The sequence below is a fragment of the Microcaecilia unicolor genome, chromosome 4, assembly GCF_901765095.1.
Source record: "Microcaecilia unicolor chromosome 4, aMicUni1.1, whole genome shotgun sequence".
NCBI classification, from domain to species: domain Eukaryota; kingdom Metazoa; phylum Chordata; class Amphibia; order Gymnophiona; family Siphonopidae; genus Microcaecilia; species Microcaecilia unicolor.
Window position 1 is genome coordinate 220,085,722 of NC_044034.1, and position 24,840 is coordinate 220,110,561.

A 24,840-nucleotide genomic window follows, 5' to 3' on the forward strand; every position below is an offset into this window, starting at 1 on the left:
TTCACTCAGCGGGTCACATATTGTTAAATTGAGTAGTCCTTCTGTTTAATTAGAAGATATTCAAAATGTATTTGAAATAGAATTTCTACATATTATCTGTTGTTATAGAAGTAGGTTCTTTTTTGTTTTCCTGTATATTGCAAATTTTTTAGTAAATAATTCTTTTACTCAGTGCATTTTGTTATTGTCTTACAGCAGTGTGTTCAACCAGTGTCTATTGCAATTGGACTGGTTGGATTGATGTGAGTTATCCCAGTTATTTACCAGAAGGTGAGGGTGGTGATTTTGAAACCTATGAAGAGATTAGAAAGCATGGATATGAAATCTGTGAGAATCCAAGTAACATATCATGCCGAGCAGAGAGATTTCCAGATACACCAATCAAGGACCTGGGTCAGAAAGTGGAATGTGATGTCTCAACTGGACTTGTCTGCAAAAACAAAGACCAGATAGAATTTCCAATGTGTATGAATTATGAAGTAAATATCTACTGCTGCTTTACAACCTGTGAAACACCTCCAACTTCAAGTACCACAGCTTCAACCCCAACACCAACCACTCCAACTACCCCAACCACAACTACAACTACCACTACACCAACTATAACAACCACAACACCAACCACCACAGCCTCAACAACCATATCTTCAACTACAGGTACTATAGAAAATCTTCAGACAATAATTGTACATTTAATATTCTATTTGTTTTTGTAAATCTATATTGCTAATTTCTATTTAATAACATTTTCTTCTGACTAAGGTGACGTGCGCAACAGAATATCCAAGTCACTTCTTCACTATAACAACGTAGTGGTCACACACTGACATTTTGCCACATGGCTTGATACAAGTATCTGAAATGAAAATATTGATGGATTAATATCTTGTTGTTTACAAAGACCTAAACCACCACTTAGAAACGGAACCTCTGGCAACACAGCCATCAAGGTAGATAGGCAGGACATAAAGTCTGGGCTGATGAGTAATAACGTACATATATTTCCCTGTTTTCAATTGCAGGCAGTTTAATTAGGTGCCTAAAAATGTATGTGTTTACCTATGAATTAACATGGACACAATTATGTGCATTTTTAAGTTCTTGCACATAAAATGTGCATGTAAAAAATAATAAGGTCAAAGAAATACAAAAAATGCATGAAAATAGGGGAAAATTCGATTTAAATTAACAGTGATCTTTTTTTTGGGGGGGGGGGGAGGGTAGGGTCAGACACACCTCTAGAATTTACTGCAACAGTGAATACAGACAGCTTATTAATAGGGTGATTTTCAAGACTATCTCATCAAGGGCGCCTAATTTTCAGCAGCTGAATTTAGGTGAATTTTCAGCCAAACTCAAGTAAAGATTCCTGGGTTTGTGCCAGGTTCTTGTGATCTGAATGGGCCACTGTTAGAAACAGGATACTGGGCTAAAAGGACCATTGGTTTGAGCCAGCATGGCTATTCTTATGTTCTGTTGTCTGCTTGCAATTTTTTCCTAAATAAGGGCAGTCAAAATTTTGCTGCTCAGATTGGAATATTCTATCTTGGCTGAAATGTTTGGTTAAATGTTCTTTTGAGTAAAGACAATTTTTCAGCCATTCCACAATACTTAAAAAAAGTATGATGCCCCCCCACTTCACAGTTTCTTCCTTTTCACTGTTTGTTATAAGATTCTTGTGTGACCTTCTCCCTCGACTAAGAAGAATCCCCTGAAGTCTCAAGCCCTATGGAATTTCCACTTATGGTTTCAGAGTCTTTTCCATTGTGGCTTGCAGAAGAAGCATAATCTCCCTCTTGCTGGAAAGACTGACCTACTTTGAATGAGCTGTCTACAAGAGGCAGTGTCTTTCTGAGGGGATGAAGAAGACCCATAAGCTGAGGTTCTGAAGGATTAGGGAATTCCTGAGATCTTTTTGCTGTAGCTGGGGTGGGAGTGAATGGGAAGGTTTTCATTGTATAGAATGATGAAAGGCAGGGGCCACATCTCTATTTATTTCAAGTATTGTCAATTCAGGTAGGAAGAATGGAAAGGCACCGTGTCTTACTGAGGATAAGACTGTAATCATTGGTTTGGTGCCCAAGGATAACACCTAGATTTGGCCTAGTTTTGATTGTGCAAATTATCATCTAGTGCTGAAAATCTGTGTTAACCCCTAGATTCTATAAATGGGGCCACAAGTTAAGTGCATAATTGAGTGCAGAGATATAAAATACTCATTTACGTATTCAACTTAATTTGCAAGTTAGTGCAAAATTGGCACTTAATTGGCAGTAATAAGTATGTTTCTTTGGTATTTATTCATGTTTTATGAAATCACAACTGTACCTGATAGAGAAATTGCAGAAAACGTTTTTTTGTAAGGTCAATAACCAGCTCATTTTCGAAAGTGATTGCCGACCATCTTACGACATAAATCGGGAGATGGCCGGCGATCTCCTGAAACTGGCCAAATCGGTATAATCGAAAGCCGATTTTTTGACACCCTCGCCGGTTTCCTGTCGCAGAGCCAGTGAAAGTTCAAGGGGGCGTGCCAGCAGTGTACTGAAGGCGGGACATGGGCGTGTTTAAGAGATAGCCGGCTTCGCCCGATAATGGAAAAAATAAAACCAGCGATGATGAGCATTTTGCCGGTTTCACTTGGTCCCTTCTTATTCACGACCAAGCCTCAAAAAGGTACCCCAACTGACCAGCTGACCACCGCATGGAATTGGGGATGACCTCCCCTTATTCTCCCAGTGGTTACCAACCCCCTCCCACCCTAAAAAAAAACTTTACATTTTTTGCCAGCCTCTATGCCAGCCTCAAATGTCAAACCCAGCTCCATGACAGCAGTATGCAAGTCCCTAGAGCAGTTTTTAGTGGGTGCAGTGCACTTCAGGCAGGTGGACCCAGGCCCATCCCCCCCTACCTGTTACACTTGTGGTGGTATTTGTTGAGCCCTCCAAAACCCCCAAAACCCACTGTACCCACATGTAGGTGCCCCCCACACCCCTTAGGGCTATGGTAGTGGTGTAGAGTAGTGGGGAGTGGGTTTTGGGGGGCTCAGCACCCAAGAGAAGGGAGCTATGCACCTGGGAGCTATTTTTATTTACTTATTTTTAGAAGGTGCACTACAAATGCTGGCTTCTCCCACGACCAAATGCCTTGGATTCGGCCGGGTTTGAGGTTGCCGGTTTCGGTTTCCATTATCGCTGAAAATCGATCCCAGCCATCTCAAACTCGGCCAGCTCTGGCATTTGGCTGGGCCAACCATATTAACGAAGGTAAAGATGGCCGGCCATCTTTTTCGAAAATACGGTTGGCTCTGCCTGCTTGCGGTGCCGGCCCCGGAGATGGCCGTCTATAGAGATGGCCGGCGTCTTTCGATTATGCCCCTCCACGTCATAGTTCTTAATAATCTGAATGTGTGTATATTTTTCTTTCTATGTATGTTCGCTGTAATAACAATGAATACAGACAAGTACTGATTTAAGTTTAACCACTTTTATGGGGGAAGTTATCAACATGGTCTACCCTTAAGACTTGTTATTTTTTGTTAACTCCAGTTATTAGTAACGAGAGGTCTCATTGTACCTGAATGTAACTCAACTTGAGGTACTACTGGAAAAGGTGTGAGCAAAATCTAAATAAATAAATAAAAATTGTATAAAATGGGACCAGTGCTAAAATAGCCCAAGTTAGTGGTAAAATAACACATCTTAACAGTAGTGCACATAGATAGCTTCCCCGCTTAGTGAAAAGAGTTTCAAAAGTCTCTGGTAACCAGAGCTGATATTGTGACATCATAATGCCTCATTCCACCAATAACTAAGAGCCAGCCTCATCAGTGATATCATAATGGATTGATTGTCCTATACTTGGCTCATGTTTATTACATATAGCAGTGATTTAAATTTCTAGAGACATTTCTATTTTCTTTAATCAAGGGGGAAGTTATCAACTATAGTTATCAACTATCACAAATTAATCAAGGGGGATCGATATCAACTATCACAAGTTGATGATTATTACAAGTTATCATGTAATCAGGGGCTACCATTAAAACATGTTATTTTACTATAAACCTCAGTTATTGGTAACTAGGTCTCATTACAGAAAATGGGACTTTTGCTAAAATAGTATGTTAGTGCTAAAAAAAAACACATCTTGACAAGAGCCCACATGGATAACTACTCCCCTTAGTGGTATAAATAACACATCTTAACAGTAGACCATGCTGATATGCCCCTTAGTTGGTGTGTTCGCTTCCTGACTGTACCTTTTTGTGTAACACCTCCTCCCACAACTACTCCAGGACCAACCACCACAACAAATACCACTGTGCTGTCAACCACAAGGGTAACAGTGACAACAACACCAACTGTGCCATCTACCACAACATGTACCACTGAAGAAACAGAGCCTACTTCATTTACAACCCCAGGTACCATTGAAATAATGTCTTACAACTAAATAATGCATTTTAAAAATTTGTCATTTTTTGTGCTTATTAGCAATTACCTCTTTAGCTAGGGAGAATGGATTTATGGTGCAACAAAAGCACTACTGATAGAATCTGTAGGAACCTGAATAGACAAGGATATCTGTTTTATCTTTTTTACAAAACTTCCCTTCAACACATGTATTGAAAATGCTAATACCAGTTGCACATCATTTCATTACTGTATTTTCAGTCTTACAAAACTACCATGGTACTAAACTCCAGTCCTCAATGCTGATTCCACAATAAATATGTATGAAATATACTGTTATACATTGGTCCAAGAACTAACTTAAATTCTGTATTAACTACTTTGTAGCTACATCGCATGCCCCTAGTCCCAGTATTTTTGAAAAGAGTAAACAAACGATTCACGTCTACCCGTTCCACTCCACTCATTATTTTATAGACCTCTATCATATCTCCCCTCAGCCATCTTTCCTCCAAGCTGAAGAGCCCTCGCCACTTCAGCCTTTCCTCATAGTGAAGTAGTCCCATCCCCTTTATCATTTTTGTTCCCCTTCTCTGTACCTTTTTTAATTCCACTATATCTTTTTTTAGATGCGGTGACCAGAATTGAACACAATATTCGAGGTGCAGTCGCACCATGGACCGATGCAAAGGCATTAAAACATCCTCCCTTTTGTTTTCCATTCCTTTCCTAATAATACCTAAAATTCTATTTGCTTTCTTAGCCGTTGCAGCACACTGAGCAGAGGGTTTCAACATATCAACAACGATGCCGAGATCCCTTCTTACTCGGTGGAACCTTGCATTACGTACCTATAGTTCAGGTTTCTCTTTCCCACATGCATCACTTTGCACTTGCTCACATTAGTATATAAGCACTGCCACGCTGGGAAAAGACCAAAGGTCTATCAAACCCAGCACTCTGTCTCTGACAGCGGCCAATCCAGGCCCCAAGAACCTGACAAAACCCCCAAATTTAATAATGATCAATGGACTTTTCCTTCAGGAATCTGTCCAGACCTCCTTTAAACTCAGCAAGGCCAGTTGCTGTCACTACCTTCTCCAGCAATGAGTTCCAGAGTCTAAGTATGCGCTGAGTAAAGAAAAACTTTCTCTGATTTGTTTTAAACCTACCACATTATAATTTAATCTTGTGTCCCCTGGTTCTATTATTGTTAGAAAGTGTAAACAAACGCTTCACATCTGTCCGCTCTACCCCACTCATTATTTTGTAGACCTCTATCATATCACCCCTCAGCCGCCTTTTCTCCAGGCTAAACAGTCCTAGCCGTCTTAACCTCTCCTCATAGGGTAGTTGCCCATCCCTTTTATTATTTTTGTCGCCCTTCTCTGCACCTTCTCCAATTCCTTTATATCTTTTGTATTTATTTGAGGCGACCAGAACTGAACACAATACTCCAGGTGCGGATGCACTATGGAGCAATATAACGGCATTATAACATCCTCATGCTTGTTTTCCATCCCTTTTCTAATAATACTCAACATTCTGTTCGCCTTCTTAGCCACCGCAGCACATTGAGCTGAAGATTTCAACGTCCTATCCACAATGACTACCAGATCCCTTTCTTGGTCCGTAACTCCTAAAGCGGAACCTTGCATGACATAGCTGTAATTCGGGTTCCTCCTTCCCACATGCATCACTTTGCACTTGTCAACGTTGAACTTCATCTGCCATTTGGACGCCCAATCCCCCAGTCTCATGAGGTCTTCTTGTAATCTTTCACACTCCTCTTGCAATGAGACGACCCTGGATTTTGTGTCATCTGCGAATTTAATTACCTTACTAGTTACTCCCATCTCAAGGTCATTTATAAATATGTTAAAAAGCAGCGGTCCCAGCACAGACCCCTGAGGGACCCCACTAACTACCCTTCTCCATCGAGAATAATGACCATTCAACCCTACTCTCTGCTTCCTATCTTTTAACCAGCTCTTAATCCATAATAATACACTGCCTCCGATCCCATGACTCTCCAGTTTCCTTTGGAGTCTTTCATGAGGCACTTTGTCAAACACCTTCTGAAAATCTAGATATACAATATCCACCGGCTCCCCTTTGTCCACATGTAAAAAATGCAGTAGATTTGTGAGGCAAGACTTCCCTTCACTAAATCCGTGCTGTCTCAGTAGCCCATGCTTTTGTATGTGCTCTGTAATTTTTATTCTTAATAATAACCTCCACCATTTTTCCCGGCACCGACGTCAGACTCACCAGTCTATAATATCCCGGATCTCCTCTGGAACCCTTTTTAAAAACTGGCGTTACATTGGCCACCCTCCAATTTTCCGGTATCACACCTGTTTTTAGGGATAAATTGCATATTACTACCAGTAGCTCCACAAGTTCATTTTTCAGCTCTATTAATACTCTGGGATGAATACCATCCGGTCCTGGTGATTTACTACTTTTCAGTTTGCAGAACTGCCCATTACACCCTCCAAGTTTACAGAGAAATCATTTAGAGGCTCATTTTCAAAGCACTTAGCCTCCCAAAGTTCCATAGAAACCTATGGAACTTAGCCTCCCAAAGTGCTTTGAAAATATGCCTCTTAGTCTTTCTGACTCGTCTGCTGCACATACCTTTTCCGGCACCGGTATCCCTCCCAAATCCTCCTCGGTGAAGACCGAAGCAAAGAATTCATTTAATTTCTCTGCTACGGCTTTGTCTTCCCTGATCGCCCCTTTAACACCACAGTCGTCCAGCGGTCCTACCGACTCTTTAGCCGGCTTCCTGCTTTTAATATACCTAAAAAAAATTTTGCTATGTGTTTTTGCTTCTAACGCTAACTTTTTTTCAAAGTCCGTCTTAGCCCTCCTTATCTCCTTTTTGCATTTGGCTTGACATTCCTTATGTTTTATCTTATTGTATTCAGTCGGTTCCCTTCTCCATTTTCTGAAGGATTGTTTTTTGGCTCTAATAGTTTCCTTTATCTTACTGTTTAGCCATGCCGGTAGACGTTTAGTCTTTTTGCCTCTTTTTCTAATACGCGGAATATATTTGTCCTGTACTTCTAGGATGGTGTTTTTGAAAAGCATCCACGCCTGATTCAAGTTTTTTACCCTTTCAGCTGCTCCCTTCAGTCTTTTATTCATCATTCTTCTCATTTTATTGTAGTCTCCTTTTCTAAAGTTAAATGCTAGTGTATTTGATTTCCTGAGTTCACTTACTTCATAGCCAATATCAAAACTGATCATTTTATGATCACTGTTATCAAGTGGCCCTCGCACCGTTACCCCACGCACCAGATCATGAGCTCCACTAATGATTAAGTCTAGTATTTTTCCTTCTCTTGTTGGCTCCTGAACCAGCTGTTCCATGAAGCCGTCATTGATTTCATCAAGAAATTTCACCTCCCTTGCGTATACCGATGTCTCATTAACCCAGTCTATATCCGGATAATTGAAGTCACCCATTAATATTACATTGCCCTTTTTATTCACTTCCCTAATTTCCCTTGACATTGCTGCGTCCATCTGCTCGTCTTGGCTAGGCGGATGGTAGTACACTCCTATCACCGTCCTTTTCCCTTTTTCACGTGGAATTTCAATCCACAAGGATTCCAATAGGGGTTTTGTCTCCTGCAATATTTGCAGCCTATCTGAGTCAAGGTTCTCATTTACATACAGTGCTACCCCTCCTCCAATTCTATCCACCCTGTCACTACGATATAATTTGTAGCCCTGTATGACTGTGTCCCATTGGTTATCTTCCTTCCACCAGGTCTCAGAGATGCCTATAATATACAGTTTTTCATTGTGTGCAATGTACTCCAGCTCTCCCATCTTATGCCTCAGGCTCCTGGCATTTGCGTATAGACATTTCAATGTATGCTTATTGTTCCGTTTTTTATTACGTTTAATACATGGCATTATTAATATGTTGTCTTCTGTCTGGTCATTATTAATTTTATTTAAGTCCATCTGATCCTCTATGATTTCTTTGTCATCCTTACTCACAAGTAACCCTTTTTTCCCTATCTGGGTGATATCCTCAAAAGATACCTTCTCCCGAACCATGCGCTTTTGAGCGACTGTCGGCCTTCCCCCCCCCCCCCCCCCCGTTTCTAGTTTAAAAGTTGCTCTATTTCCTTTTTAAAAGTTGACGCCAGCAGCCTGGTCCCACCGTGGTTAAGGTGAAGCCCATCAGATAGGTTCTCCCTTCCCCAGAATGCTGACCAGTTCCTGACAAATCCAAAACCCTCCTCCCCACACCATCGTCTCATCCACGCATTGAGACTCTGGATCTCTGCCTGTCGCTTGAGCCCTGCGCGTGGAACAGGTAGTATTTCACAAAATGCTAACCTAGAGTATCTGGATTTGAGCTTCCTTCCTAAAAGCCTAAATTTAGCTTCCAGAACCTCTCTCCCACATTTTCCTATGTCGTTGGTACCCATGTGTACCAAGACGGCCGGCTCCTCCCCAGCACTATCTAAACTCTTGTCTAGGTGCCGCGTAAGGTTCGCCACCTTCGCCCCAGGCAGGCAAGTCACCAGGTGATCCTCACGTCCACCAGCCACCCAGCTATATACATGCCTAATGATTGAGTCGCCAACTAAAACAGCAGTCCTATCTTTTCCTCATTTAGATGGCCAGTCTCCCAGTCTTGTAAGGTCCTCTTATAATTTTTCACAATCCTCTCGTGATTTAACAACTTTAAATAACTTTTTGTCATCAGCAAAGTTAATTACCTCACTAGTTACTCCCACCTCTAGATCATTTATAAATATGTTAAAAAGCAGCAGTCCCATCACAGACCCCTGCAGAACCCCACTATCTACCCTTCTCCATTGAGAATACTGACCATTTAACCCTACTCTCTGTTTTCTATCCTTTAACCAGTTTTTAAATCCACCATAGGACACTACCTTCTATCCCATGACTCTCCAATTTCTTCTGGAGTCTTTCACGGGGTACTTTGTCAGATACCTTTTGAAAATCCAAATATACAATATCAACTGGCTCGCCTTTATCCACATGTTTGTTCACCCCTTCAAAGGAATGTAATAGATTGGTGAGGCAAGATTTCCCTTCACTAAATCCATGTTGGCTTTGTCTCATTAATCCATGCTTTTGAATATGCTCTGCAATTTTATTCTTTATAATTGTCTCTACCATTTTGCCCGGCACTGAGGTCAGTCTCACCGGTCTATAATTTCCTGGATCCCCTCTGGAACCTTTTTAAAATATCGGCGTTACATTGGCCACCCTCAAGTCTTCCGGTACCACGCTCGATTTTAAAGTTAATTACATATTACTAACAATAGTTCCGCTAGTTCATTTTTCAATTCTATCAGTACTCTGGAATGAATACCATCCGGTCCAGGAGACTTGCTACTCTTCAATTTGTCAAAATGCCCCATTACATCCTCAAGGTTTATAGAGATTTCATTCAGTTTCTCTGTCAGCTTTGAATACCATTTCTGGCACCAGTATATCTCCCAAATCTTCCTTGTTGAAGACCAAAGCAAAGAATTCATTTAATCTCTCTGCAATGGCTTTGTCTTCCCTGATTGCCCCTTTTACTCCTCGGTCATCTAGCGGTCCAACCGATTCTTTCACCAGCTTCTTGCTTTTAATGTACCTAAAAAAAATTTTACTATGTGTTTTTGCCTCCAATGCAATCATTTTTTCAAAGTCCCTTTTTGACTTCCTTATCAACGCTTTACATTTGACTTGGCATTCCTTATGCTGTTTCTTATTATTTTTAGTCGGTTCCTTCTTCCATTTTCTGAAGGATTTTCTTTCAGGTCTAATAGCTTCCTTCACCTCACTTTTTAACTATGCCGGCTGCCGTTTGGTCTTCCTCCCTCCTTTTTTAATACACAGAATATATTTGGCCTGGGCTTCCAGGATGGTATTTTTGAACAGCATCCATGCCTGATGTAAATTTTTGACCCTCACAGTTGCTCCTCTAAGTGTTTTTTTCACCATTCTTCTAATTTTATCATGGTCTCCTTTTTGAAAGTTAAACACTAACATATTGGATTTCCTGTGTATACCTACTCCAAAGCTAATATCAAATCTGATCATATTGTGATCACTGTTATCAAGTGGCCCCATCACCATTTCCTCATGCACCAGATCATGCACTCCACTAAGGACTAGGTCTAGAATTTTTCCTTCTCTTGTCGGCTCCTGTAGCAGCTGCTCCATAAAGCAGTCCTCGATTTCCTCAAGGAACTTTACCTCCCTAGCACTTAATCGGCACTCATTAAAATTTGCAGGTGCATCTTGATGCATAATATTCCATAAGGCACAGCACCTAACTTAAATGGTATATACAGTGGCGATCCTTGGTTCCCCCCCCCCCCACCAGGTGCAGTGGTGTCCATCCCCCCGGGTGCAGCACGACACCCTCCCCCCAGCTGCTTTCTGCACCCCTCCAGCGGCATGAGTTCAGGGTGGACCGCCTCGCCCTCGGTACGCCACTGGGTGTATATCTCTGACCATGAGCATGTCAGAGGCAGTCTGAAAAGTCATGTGCAAAATTTCAGAATATTGCCTAACTGCTCCTAACTTGGGTGTCAGCATTTGTACTAGGTTTTAGCAAGGGTAAGTCCAATACCCGATAGTTAGGCATGAGATCTGCAATATAAGCTAGTCTACATAAGGGACATGCCCTTTATAGAATAGCACTTACTGCTGAATTTTTTTGTTACTTAAGTTTCAGTGCCGTTTATTGAATTCCTTCCTGTATGCATTTCTGTAAGGCAGTGGGTACCCTCAGCCCACCAGGTTTTCAGAATATCCACAATCTACATGCATGAAGCAAATGTATAAATGAAGTGAGCAGGACATGCAAACCTATTTCATACATATTCATTGTGAATCCCAGCTGGTAAGTTACTGTCACAGAAAATAAAAAAAAGATTACCTACTCAAAAATACAACTGCAAGAATAAACTGAAGTTTTTTTTTAATAAAATGATGTTATTTGTCCCAAAATTCTTAATTGAAAAGGAAGGGGAAAGCCTCAGAAAAATAATCGAAGCACCTAAATAACAGTGCTTAATATTTTTCAGTGTAGTGCAGTGCTTCCCAACCTTATTCAGAAGGCGTAACTAGCCGCACTCAGAGCATGCTAATCGGTAACGCCACTTTGTAAAAGGAGCCCTTAACTTCACTCCAATGTATGCACAATTATCTGATACATATTCATTGTAATTGATTAATATGACTCAGCACGGCCGTGTTTCGGCATTAGTGCCTGCGTCAGGAGTCTGCCATTTTCACAGGAAAAATATAGGTTCAACGAACCTTTGGTCAGTTAGGTCAGCTACTTTATAATGCTGGATTTCAATTGCCAATTAAACGCCGTAGCTGCCACAATTATTTTTGATCTCTGTAGCTTGACAGGAGAATCATTTCATTGTATTGTTTACATTTATTGTGAAAGTTGTTGCCCGATTGTGGCAGCAGCGGCATTTAATCAACAATTGAAATCCAGGGCAATTCTGTAAATTGGTGTGTAAAGATAGGTACCATTTGAGTGCAAGAGTTATAGAATAAATGCACTTTATGCATATAATTGGCATTTATATGCATTTATATGCATTCAATTGGCACGAGGCATTATTCTATAGCATATGTGCTAAAATCAGTTAAGCCATATTCATGTTTGAGTTGTGCATAAATGTGCACTTAAACATTTATCTTGCATAAACATCTAATTCCCCATTTTACAGAGCCAGGATATGCACATCTGAAATCCAAATGCATGCAAATAGCAAAGGGGGGGGGGGGGGGGGAGTGATCTGGGCATGTTTTGGACAGGAAAAGGATGTGGCAAATTCATACACCTTTATTCTTCATTTCAGAAGGGGATTAAACTTCTATGTCATAAAAGTTTAACATTGCAAGTTACACCTGCTATCAAACATGTTTATTTTTTAGGAAACAGTTGCTCCTGAGCAGCACTCCACAGGAGAGATTAAGGGGGATACCCCCATAATCCACCAGTTGTTTTTGTCCCCCCACCAAGTCCAAAATGGTACAGGAAACTGGTCACTGGTACAGGTGCAATAGCTGGTTATATTTCTAAGATGCAAAGATGACCATTATGGGTGTGCAGATTCTGTTCTAAAATACTGTGAAATATGAGCTGTATATCTCAATTCCTACTTCTATGTCCTATTTAAACTGTTGCTGTTAGTTCATGAGTTTGAAGGAGGTGCACACATGGACTGAGACTGGGTGGGTCATAGGTGTGTCTCTGAGTTGTGCACATAAATGATAGAATACTTTAAGTTTCATGCACTTAAGGGCATACATAGGCACCAACAGTTGCAACTGACATTGAATTGGCATAAGCGTTGGTGCTTAACTTTAAAGAAGAGAAACAGGAAAAGAACAAAATCTATTTTTACTGTATACCGCCTTGAGTGAATTCCTTCAAAAAGGTGGTAAATAAATAAATAAACAAAAACATTCCATAGAGAACAGAAACAACAAAAAGTGGAGATGGTCAAGGGTATATTGATGTCACTGGAGCCACACTCTGGTGTTTAATTTTATTGTTGACCTGACATGGCCGTGTTTCTGCAAATGCCTACTTAAGGGGTCCAGGCATTAAAATAACATTATATAAATAAATAAATACATATAAATAAATTGTTGCAAAGAACGTCATACATTTAAATGTAGAAAGCATATACATATAAAATCATAAGCAACATTTAAAAAAAGGAATTTAAAAAGAAAAGTAGCATACTTCATATGAAGACATACTGAATAAACTGAATCTCATTATAATAAAAGTTCTAAAATGAGTATAATAATGTTAGGCATGCCAGTGTCAATTTATGCTCATCTACTATAATAAAACGCACCCTCAACGTTCTGAAGACAAAAGTTCTGAAGTCACACCACTAGAGAAAGGGTTCGTAAGTTCATGGTGGTGAAGCCACCACAATGCCTCCCTGCACCGCCCTCGCGTCAAACGTGATGACGACGAGGGCAGAACAGTGGAACAAATGATGGAGGTTGGCAGCCAGTCTCCAGCGAGCCAGGCGGGGGGAGGTGTAGGGAAACACGCTCGGGAGCCTGGCTGCCAAGCTTCATCATTAGCTAAAAAAAAACCAAAAACCAAAACATACAAAACCACGGAGTAACCAAATATCAAAAAGAAAAAAAACCACTGTTGCTCACGCCGATGCAGGTAACTCCACCCCCTTCCTCTTCACCTTTTCAGGAACTGACTGTGCAAAAGCATCCCCCGCCTCAGCCAAGTCACCCGACCGTACACAAAGAAAAAAGCTAAGAAAAAAAAAACCTGCAACAGGGCTCTGTACACAGCCATCTCTGCAACCACTCCTCCTCTCCCTGCCCGTCACTGCCCCTGCAGGAAGACCCCAGAGGAGTGCAGAGTCAGAAGGAGAGGAGGAACGGATGCAGAGGGGTGCAGGAGGGGAGGAGAGGGTCGCTGGACATGGAGCTGCTACAAATTCAATAGGCCGGAAACGTTAACAACATCTGTTAGAAAAAGTGCTAATACTTTGGATTTCAACAGCTTCAGTAACACAAGCTCTTCATACCTCTATTGCCCATGTAGTGATACCAACTTCTAAACAGGTGAGGGTACTTTACTCACTCATTAAAAGAAACAAAAAACAGCATGCTGTGACAAATACAGATCTATTCATTTGCAGTTTAAAAGGATCATTCAATCTTACCTTCTGTGCTGTGCCCTGCAGCTCTTTTCTACCACTCATTTTGCAGGTCACACAGTTGTAGCTCACAACTAACCTCTTTCCAGGCTCTGCCATGCTGCAGGCAGAAGCTGAGCCCTGCCATTCGCTTCCTCACAGCAAACAGCACAGCTAATTAACCAGTGCCAGCCACACTTGCTGTATGTGCATACATGGGGGAAGGGGAATTTAAAAACGGGGGTTTTGGTGCATATTTACTACTTATAAAATTACCCTGCCCTATGTTCAAGTACATACAGCATGCCTCTACGGTTTGGATGGAGTGTGGGTGAAAGTCATGACATACACATACCTCTGCATTCTATATAGATCAACCAAATTTGGATGTCCAAAAAAGACAATCACTTAATGAAACATCAACTTCCTAATTAATCAGGTCACGCGTAACTAAAAAGTGGAAATAATTTAACAGGGTTTAAAAAATGTTTGGATAGCTTCCGAAAGGAAAAGTCCACAGCCTAAAATTAAAATGGACTGTGCTCAACTTAGCAGGGTTTAAAAAAGATTTTGATGGCTTCCTAAAGGAAAAATCCATAGCCTATTATTAAAATGGACTGTGCTCAACCATTCTCTCACACACACTCTCACTCTATGTCACACACACACTCGCACATTCACTCTGTCTCTCTCTCTCACACAGTCACTCTCACACACACTCTCTCAAACATACACACTATGATTAAAACCTTGCTAGCGCCCGTTTCATTGGTCTCAGAAACGGGCCTTTCTTACTAGTATTCTATAATGTCATCTTGGCACCCAGATGCTGTTATTGAATTGGCGCTAAGGACATGCCATTGGGCGTGCTTAGATCTTGGTGCCTATTTAGTTGCCACCTAAGTGGCTAGGAATACCTGTAGAACAGGGTTGGAAATCCCTGGTTTGGAGTGGAGGAGTGGCCTAGTGGTTAGAGTGGTGGACTTTGGTCCTGGGGAACTGGGTTCCATTCCCACTACAGGCACAGGCAGCTCCTTGTGACTCTGGGCAAGTCACTTAACCCTCCATTGCCCCATGTAAGCAGCATTGAGCCTGCCATGAGTGGGAAAGCGCAGGGTACAAATGTAAGAAAAAAAATATTACCTTAATATAGGACTTGGACTTTCCATTCCAGTTCTAGTGAGCTCACTAGGAGTTTTCAGGATATCCACAATGAAGAGGCATAGGATAAATTTGCACATACCTCCTTGTCTCAAGTGTATGCCAATTTATCTTGTGTGTATTCATTGTGGATATACTGATTGGTCCTGAAGTCATAGCAGTGTGGTATTTGTAGTCCTTGATTCTAGCAGTTGAAATCAATGGTACAGGAAGGGATTAGAAATCCAGTACTAGCCTAAAATCTTTTTGCAAGAATGGAGCAACTTGGCACCTGAGGAGTTAACTGCCAATTTAAAAATCTTTGCGATGCAAAACAGAAAAGTCTCAGCCATTAGGAGGGCTTTCAGTGCAATTTTCAATGAATAAAATATATATACTACTACTACTATTATTTAACATTTCTAGAGCGCTACAAAGTGTACGCAGCGCTGTACAAACACAGAAGAAAGACAGTCCCTGCTCAAAGAGCTTACAATCTAATAGACAAAAGTAAAGCATTTAAATTTAAAATATTTAAGCAGTCAAGCACAAGAGAACAGTCACAGAAGGACAGAAGATGTTGAAGGGTGGTCAGTGTGATTAGGTGTAACTCTGGTTGGAGTAGTGCGAGAAGGTGATAGAAGAATAGAAATGGGTGAGGTAAAGTAATGAGTGGGTTGATAGGGAGGTTATATAAGACATGTCACTCTAGGGGTGGGTGGGTAGGATTAAGTCTAAAGCAGGAGAAGGTATTCTCTGCAGCCTATCTGTGAGATGGAAAATGCTCTCTGAAGCTGCTGCTATAAGTTGTTAGTTTTCTCTCCCTGAAAGAGATCCAAGCCACACCCACGAAGTTCAAACTGTCAGTGGGGAGGGTAAGGGGAGGAAATGGCAGTGCTTGATGAAAAAGAGAGCTCAGTTTGATAGGAGATATACTATAGGATGTCATTCTGAGGCCAGGCTAAGTCTAAAGCAGGAGAAGGTATTCTCTGCAGCCTATCTGTGAGATGGAAAATGCTCTCTGAAGCTGCTGCTATAAGTTGTTAGTTTTCTCTCCCTGAAAGAGATCCAAGCCACACCCACGAAGTTCAAACTGTCAGTGGGGACGGTGAGGGGAGGAAATGGCAGTGCTTGATGAAAAAGAGAGCTCAGTTTGATAGGAGATATACTATAGGATGTCATTCTGAGGCCAGGCTAAGTCTAAAGCAGGAGAAGGTATTCTCTGCAGCCTATCTGTGAGATGGAAAATGCTCTCTGAAGCTGCTGCTATAAGTTGTTAGTTTTCTCCCCCTGAAAGAGATCCAAGCCACACCCACGAAGTTCAAACTGTCAGTGGGGAGGGTGAGGGGAGGAAATGGCAGTGCTTGATGAAAAAAGAGAGCTCAGTTTGATAGGAGATATACTATAGGATGTCATTCTGAGGCCAGGCTAAGTCTAAAGCAGGAGAAGGTATTCTCTGCAGCCTATCTGTGAGATGGAAAATGCTCTCTGAAGCTGCTGCTATAAGTTGTTAGTTTTCTCTCCCTGAAAGAGATCCAAGCCACACCCACGAAGTTCAAACATTTTGAAAAGCTATATCAAATATAGCCTAGCTGTCATCAGGGCTAGCCTTAGTTATGAATAGATTTGCTTTTCATACATAGCCCCACTTTTCAGCCTTACTGATTTTTGCAAAGACTTATGCAAATGAGTCCAACAGTGAGTCTTTGTACCTGTCCCTGCCTACCCCACAAGCTGCCCCTGGTTGCCATGAATGATGCTTTCTCTAAGGGACTCCATGGCTATGAATCTGCATTGGTCATACACCTACGGTTGTTTTCCCCAGGTTATAAAACAAAGATTAAAGCACACTTGCTGTAATATATGAGGAAATGACAACATTTCTGGATTCAGCTGCAGAGAAATGTGCATAGAAAACTCTCTCAGTAGAGCTATTAGCCACAAGCAGAACTCAGATATGAAGCAAATAAATGTAGAATGGTAAAAGTTGAAGTTCCAGAAATAGGTGACATATTTATATACTACACATGAGTTTAACATTATCAATTGCAATAGCATCTTTCTGACAATTTCCTTCTTATGAAGGGTACATTCATTTGATGTTCTGAAATTATGTGAATATTTCTAGGCAATAGTGTTCATGTTTGTCCTTGTGTTTTCAAATGAAGTAAAGTTTTTTTTCAACTTCTCTGTTTTGTGTCACAGCAACAACTACAATTTCATCACCTACAGTTCCAACAACCACAAGTCTAACCACCCCCATGCCAACCACTACTACACAAAGCACCACTACCTCCACACCAAGCACTACAACACCAACCATCACTAGCTCTACCACCTCCACGCCAAGCACTACAACACCAACCATCACTAGCTCCACCACCCCCACACCAACCACTACTACAGAAAGTACCACCACCCCCACACCAAGCACTACAACACCAACCATCATTAGCTCCACAACCTCCACACCAAGTACTACAACACCAACCATCACTAGCTCCACCACACCCACACCAACCACTACTACAGAAAGCACCCCCACACCAAGCACTACAACACCAACCATCACTAGCTCCAGCACCGCCACACCAAGTACTACAACACCAACCATCACTAGCTCCACCACCTCCACACCAAGTACCACAACACCAACCATCACTAGCTCCACTACTCCCACGCCAAGCACTACAACACCAACCATCACTAGCTCCACCACCCCCACACCGACCACTACTACACAAAGTACCACCACCCCCACCACCACACCAAGCACTACAACATCAACCATCACTAGCTCCACCACCTCCACACCAAGTACTACAACACCAACCATCACTAGCTCCACCACACCCACGCCAAGCACTACAACACCAACCATCACTAGCCCCACCACCCCCACACCAACCACTACTACACAAAGTACCCCCACCACCACACCAAGCACTACAACACCAACCATCACTAGCTCCACCACCTCCACACCAAGTACTACAACACCAACCATCACTAGCTCCACCACACCCACGCCAAGCACTACAACACCAACCATCACTAGCTCCACCACCCCCACACCAACCACTACTACACAAAGTACCACCACCCCCACCCCCACACCAAGCACTACAACACCAACCATCACTAGCTCCACCACCCCCACACCAACCACTACTACACAAAGTACCCCCACCCCCACACCAAGCACTACAACACCAACCATCTCTAGCTCCACCACCTCCACACCAAGTACTACAACACCAACCATCACTAGCTCCACCACACCCACGCCAAGCACTACAACGCCAACCATCACTAGCTCCACCACCCCCACACCAACCACTACTACACAAAGTACCACCACCCCCACCCCCACACCAAGCACTACAACACCAACCATCACTAGCTCCACCACACCCACGCCAAGCACTACAACGCCAACCATCACTAGCTCCACCACCCCCACACCAACCACTACTACACAAAGTACCACCACCCCCACCCCCACACCAAGCACTACAACACCAACCATCACTAGCTCCACCACCTCCACACCAAGTACTACAACACCAACCATCACTAGCTCCACCACCCCCACACCAACCACTACTACACAAAGTACCACCACCCACACACCCACACCAAGCACTACAACACCAACCATCACTAGCTCCACCACCCCCACACCAACCACTACTACACAAAGTACCACCACCCCCACCCCCACACCAAGCACTACAACACCAACCATCACTAGCTCCACCACCCCCACACCAACCACTACTACAGAAAGTACCACCACCCCCACACCAAGCACTACAACACCAACCATCACTAGCTCCACCACCTCCACACCAAGCACTACAACACCAACCATCACTAGCTCCACCACATCCACACCAAGCACTACAACACCAACCATCACTAGCTCCACCACCCCCACACCAACCACTACTACACAAAGTACCACCACCTCCACCCCCACACCAAGCACTACAACACCAACCATCACTAGCTCCACCACCTCCACACCAAGTACCACAACACCAACCATCACTAGCTCCACTACTCCCACGCCAAGCACTACAACACCAACCATCACTAGCTCCACCACCCCCACACCAACCACTACTACACAAAGTACCACCACCCCCACCCCCACACCAAGTACTACAACACCAACTATCACTAGCTCCACCACACCCACGCCAAGCACTACAACACCAACCATCACTAGCTCCACCACCCCCACACCAACCACTACTACACAAAGTACCACCACCCCCACCCCCACACCAACCACTACTACAGAAAGTACCACCACCCCCACACCAAGCACTACAACACCAACCATCACTAGCTCCACCACCCCCACACCAACCACTACTACAGAAAGTACCACCACCCCCCACACCAAGCACTACAACACCAACCATCATTAGCTCCACCACCTCCACACCAAGTACTACAACACCAACCATCACTAGCTCCACCAGCTCCACACCAACCACTACTACAGAAAGCACCCCCACCCCCACACCAAGCACTACAACACCAACCATCACTAGCTCCAGCACCGCCACACCAAGTACTACAACACCAACCATCACTAGCTCCACCACCCCAACACCAAGCACTACAACACCAACCATCACTAGCTCCACCACCCCCACACCAACCACTACTACACAAAGTACCACCACCCCCACCCCCACACCAAGCACTACAACTCCAACCATCACTAGCTCCACTACTCCCACGCCAAGCACTACAACACCAACCATCACTAGCTCCACCACCTCCACACCAACCACTACTACACAAAGTACCACCACCCCCACACCAAGTACTACAACACCAACCATCATTAGTTCCACCACTCCCACTCCAAGCACTACAACACCAACCATCACCAGTTCTACCACCTCTACACATATTACTACTACACAAAGCACTAGCACCCCAACACCAACCACTACTACGCAAAGCACCAGCATCCCCACACCAAGTACTACAACACCAAGCATCATGAGCTCCACCACCTCCACTCCCAGTACTACTACTCAAACCACCACAAGTACTACCACCCCCATACCAAGGTCCACAACACCAACCACTACAAGCACCAGCCCTTCCACTCCTTACAGTACTACAGCTATTACCACAAGAGTAACAGCAACAACCTCAGAAACTTTGCCGTCAACAACCTTATGTACAACTGAGGAGCCAGAGCCTACTTCATTTACAACTCCAGGTACTGGTGAAATAATGTTTACAACCAGAATGATGTATTTTTATAATTTTTCACAAAGGTTCTTTTCTCTTATTGTTAACCTTATCATTCATTTAAGGGATTTTATATACATCATGCATAATACCAATGCTGCTGCTGCAGCAGACTACTACTACTACTACTACTACTACTATTTAGCATTTCTATAGCGCTACAAGGCATACGCAGCGCTGCACAAACATAGAAGAAAGACAGTCCCTGCTCAAAGAGCTTACAATCTAATAGACAAAAAATAAAGTAATCAAATCAAATCAATTAATGTGTACAGGAAGGAGGAGAGGAGGGTAGGCCTCCGCGAGTGGTTACAAGTGGTTACAAGTCAAAAGCTATGTTAAAGAGATGGGCTTTCAGTCTAGATTTAAAGGTGGCCAAGGATGGGGCAAGACGTATGGGCTCAGGAAGTTTATTCCAGGCATAGGGTGCAGCGAGACAGAAGGCGCGAAGTCTGGAGTTAGCAGTAGTGGAGAAGGGAACAGAAAAGAAGGATTTATCCATGGAGCGAAGTGCACGGGAAGGGGTGTAGGGAAGGACGAATGTGGAGAGATACTGGGGAGCAGCAGAGTGAGTACATTTATAGGTTAGTAGAAGAAGTTTGAACAGGATGCGAAAACGGATAGGGAGCCAGTGAAGCGACTTGAGGAGAGGGGTAGTATGAGTAAAGCGACCCTGGCGGAAGACGAGACGGGCAGCAGAGTTTTGAACCGATTGGAGAGAGGAGAGGTGACTAAGTGGGAGACTAATATTTCTGTGCAGGTTTAATTATCTAGATTTTTTAATAAGGCATGTTTCAAGAAGACATTGTAAATATCTACAATGGAAGTTTTAATAGTGTATATTCAGTTCTACAATGTTATCAAGCTTCAGTATATTGTAGGGATGCTTCCAGTCCTCTAATGAGTACCTTTTGAATTGCAGGATTTCCATAATAGACACTTATAGAATATAGTTGCATACTGTGATCCAAGAATTGTGGTACTGTTTGCAGCAGTGGACCAGATTTTGCTGTCTCTTTTATATGCTCAGGTTATGTACAGAAATGATCTGGACCACTCTGTCAAGTCTGAATAAGAAAGTACATAGCAGTATCCAGTGAAGCTGTGCATGCCAACCATAGTGGCATGCATCCTCAGACTGAGTTCTCAGCCATTGTAATCCAATTTGCATTAAAGCCTAATGGGGCAGCGTTTGGATAGAGAACAGACACAGTCATGATTTATTCAGGTAACATATAAAATGCATACAATCATGTATGCTTGATCCTAAACAGACATAAATGTCCATGCCTTCAATCTAGATGTAATTAGTAGAGGCCAGTTCACAGAACTGAGGGGCACTAAACCCAGTAGTGTTGGGTCCCTCTTCTGTCCTCCTCCTCCTTTCCTGGGAGAGGGCTAAAGGTAGGTTCCCTAAATGCTGGCAAATTAAAGTTTTTGGAAGAGGAAGAAAAAAAAAAGCCTTCAATGCAGCCTTTCCCCAGCTTGCCTTGTCTCCTTTGGTACTGTTTTGGATTGGGACTTAGTCATGGGGTCTGAAGTGATCACGTTCCCATCTAACAATGGGTGACGTGCCCTAATGCAGTGTTAAATAAATCATCCCATGCTACACATGCAAATGCATTTAAAGCAGCTCATTACTATGTAAATACCATACTATGGTTTGTGGAATGCACTGACTGCATACCACAAGCAGCAGTATAGCCAGTAAAACAACCCCAATTAAAAGCAATAGATGCCCTTACAAGGAAACATGAGTTCTAACAGTAGTACTGCAAGATGAGGGCAGGAGTGACTGGTGACCTTTCCTGCCCTAGGGCTCACTGGTTCATCAAGATGTGTGCCATTAGACTCAGGGGGTCAGGGAAGGGGTTCTTTTGAGGGATGAGATTGCCGATTATTGGGGGTGGATATTGATTGTGGATAGAAACCTTGATTGGAGGGTGGGAGTACTGATTGGGGGCCTGACAGTGCCAACAACCCCTTTAAGATGTGGCCCAGGAACACTGGGCCATAGCTTAGCAGCCCTGATGCTCCTGGGTGGTACAATAATATTACTTGTGAGGTGACTCACAAGCAGCATTATTCTTTTACACAGGAGTCAGCAACCTGTGGTACTGAGATACTACAGATTAGTGACTCCTGTGGCATGTCAAGGTGTGGTAAAAGCTCACCTTTTACCACACTTTGATAACTTTCCCTCGTATGTGTATCATTCATGTATCTTTGTTTTTCTTTCAAAGCAACAACTACAGTTTCATCACCTACCAGCACTGAGATACATTCTACAACTACAACGAGAACTACAGCTACAACCCTAACCACCACTAAAATTACCAGTACCCCCACACATTCCACCACCACCCCCACTCCTACTACATCTAAGACAACCATCATAACAGAAACTACTACTACCTCTTTACCTACAACCACCCCCACCCCTATTGTCAACACAACGTCAACAGCCACTACTTCAACAACAACACTTTCATCAACAACAGTATGCCATTGTCTGTACAATGGCTCAGTGTTTTTCCCAGGTAAGTTTCCTATTTATTGTTGGAAAAGAAAGATGTATTTTCTAATTTTTATAAATGTTAACATTGCAGCATTCTTTCTCTCTCTCATAAATCTTAGTATACTAGTGGAGAACTGCACATAAAAAATGATTAGATGAACAGAATCACTCCCTCCCACCCCTCCCTCCCAACCAACCAAGATAATAATTTCAATCCTGCCCTCTATGCCAGATATCCTACTCTCCCATCTGACCTCAATAAAATTAAGTTATCCATTCCCCCAGCCCACCCTTATTCCGTTCCAGGGTAAAAAGTGAGGTCTTCAAGAGCAGGAGCAATGGCCAATCACTGGTGCCAGAATTCACAGTGATATCAGCTGAACCACAGGCCTCCTCCACAGATGGTGGAGAAGAGATGACTGGGCATTGCTCTTGCCCCTGAAACCCTTGGCTTGCCCTGGGATGAGAGACTGAAGTGGGGGGCCAGTGCTGCTATCAATTAGTCAGTTAGAACTTATACTGTGTACTTCATGGCTAAACACTGAGTAGTTTTTTTTTTAGGATTTTAAGTCTCAGTTTTAAAGTACCGTTACTAGCAACTTTTTCATAGATAGTTAAATAAAGCAAACAGCTGTTGAACAAAATCAACAAGGTATCTCTATTTCATTCTAGGGTTTATCTCTTTTTTTGTGGAAAGTTTGTATGTTCATGAATGAAAGTGCATGGAGGAGAGGGCAGTGATGCACTGATTCTTCTTATAACTATATGCAGACAATGCATTCATTCCTGTAACATGTAAATAAAGCACCTGTGTCTAGAGAGCCAGACCCAAGCATCAGGTTTCATCACTTAGAGCTGTAATGATAGTCTTTAGGTTTGCATCCTTCACCCATCAGATGTGGGTCTATGATGGAAGTGATGTGCTTATATCCATGGAAGGAAGGAAAGCACCAGCTATTATATTGGTGATCTCTGCTAGCTAATGAACGATGCTGAAAGTGAACCTTCAGTCTCTGGGTTGGCAAGGGCCTCAATGACACCTGGAGTAGGGGGATAAAAGGTATAGGGAGAAAGGAGGAAAAGGTTGTAAAATATATAGAAGCTCAATAGTTGACTTACACCCCTGTTTACTAAAGCTTAGCTTGAGTTATCTGCAGCAGGGCACATTTTAATCCTAAGGGCCCTGCTGCAGATAAATTGAGCTAAGCTTTAGTAAATAACCCCCTTAGGTAATGACCTTTATTTTTTTTTTTTCAAATACCACGGTGCAACCATAAGGAAAGGTAGAAACTATGAAAGACATAAGAAAATGATAGGGAAATTTAATAAAAAATTTAAATTCATTAATTACAAATCTAGGAATAAGGCCAACAGAGGAATAGCTAATTGATATTTTGAATCATCTAGATTGGAATGTTTTTTTACAGCATTAAATATTGTTTAATCACACAATCATTTCCTCCTTTGAACTCTACAAATTTCCACTTTTCTTGACTTATTTGCTTTGCACTAGTATTTCTCAGGAGCGGCCATATTTTTCAGTGTTGTACATTTTTTAATGCATTGCTTTCTTAGAGCTCCCTTTGTTTGATTGCACTTCTCTACCTTCTGTGTTTAGTTGCTGTTTTCTATTTTGTTTTGGTTTGTGGTCCTTCCTATCATCCATATTTTAGGCTGTTTTCCCAGTAGTAGTAGTAAGCTAGACTGGTAAGAAACTTTTGTCATACTTAATCTTGTATTTATGCTGTTACGTTATACTTATGTATTGCTTTCCTTGAAC

The 24,840-nt window shown here is 42.5% G+C and overlaps 1 protein-coding gene across 1 annotated transcript in view; it reads left to right on the forward strand.

Annotated features, from left to right (window-relative positions):
* Positions 1-24,840, forward strand: part of MUC2 (mucin 2, oligomeric mucus/gel-forming) — a 222,657-nt gene that overhangs the window by 141,516 nt on the left and 56,301 nt on the right. Inside the window, 4 exon segments of the mRNA XM_030202464.1 lie at positions 196-657; positions 17,465-19,655; positions 19,657-20,510; positions 22,786-23,082. Coding sequence (XP_030058324.1) covers positions 196-657; positions 17,465-19,655; positions 19,657-20,510; positions 22,786-23,082 — 3,804 coding nt within the window.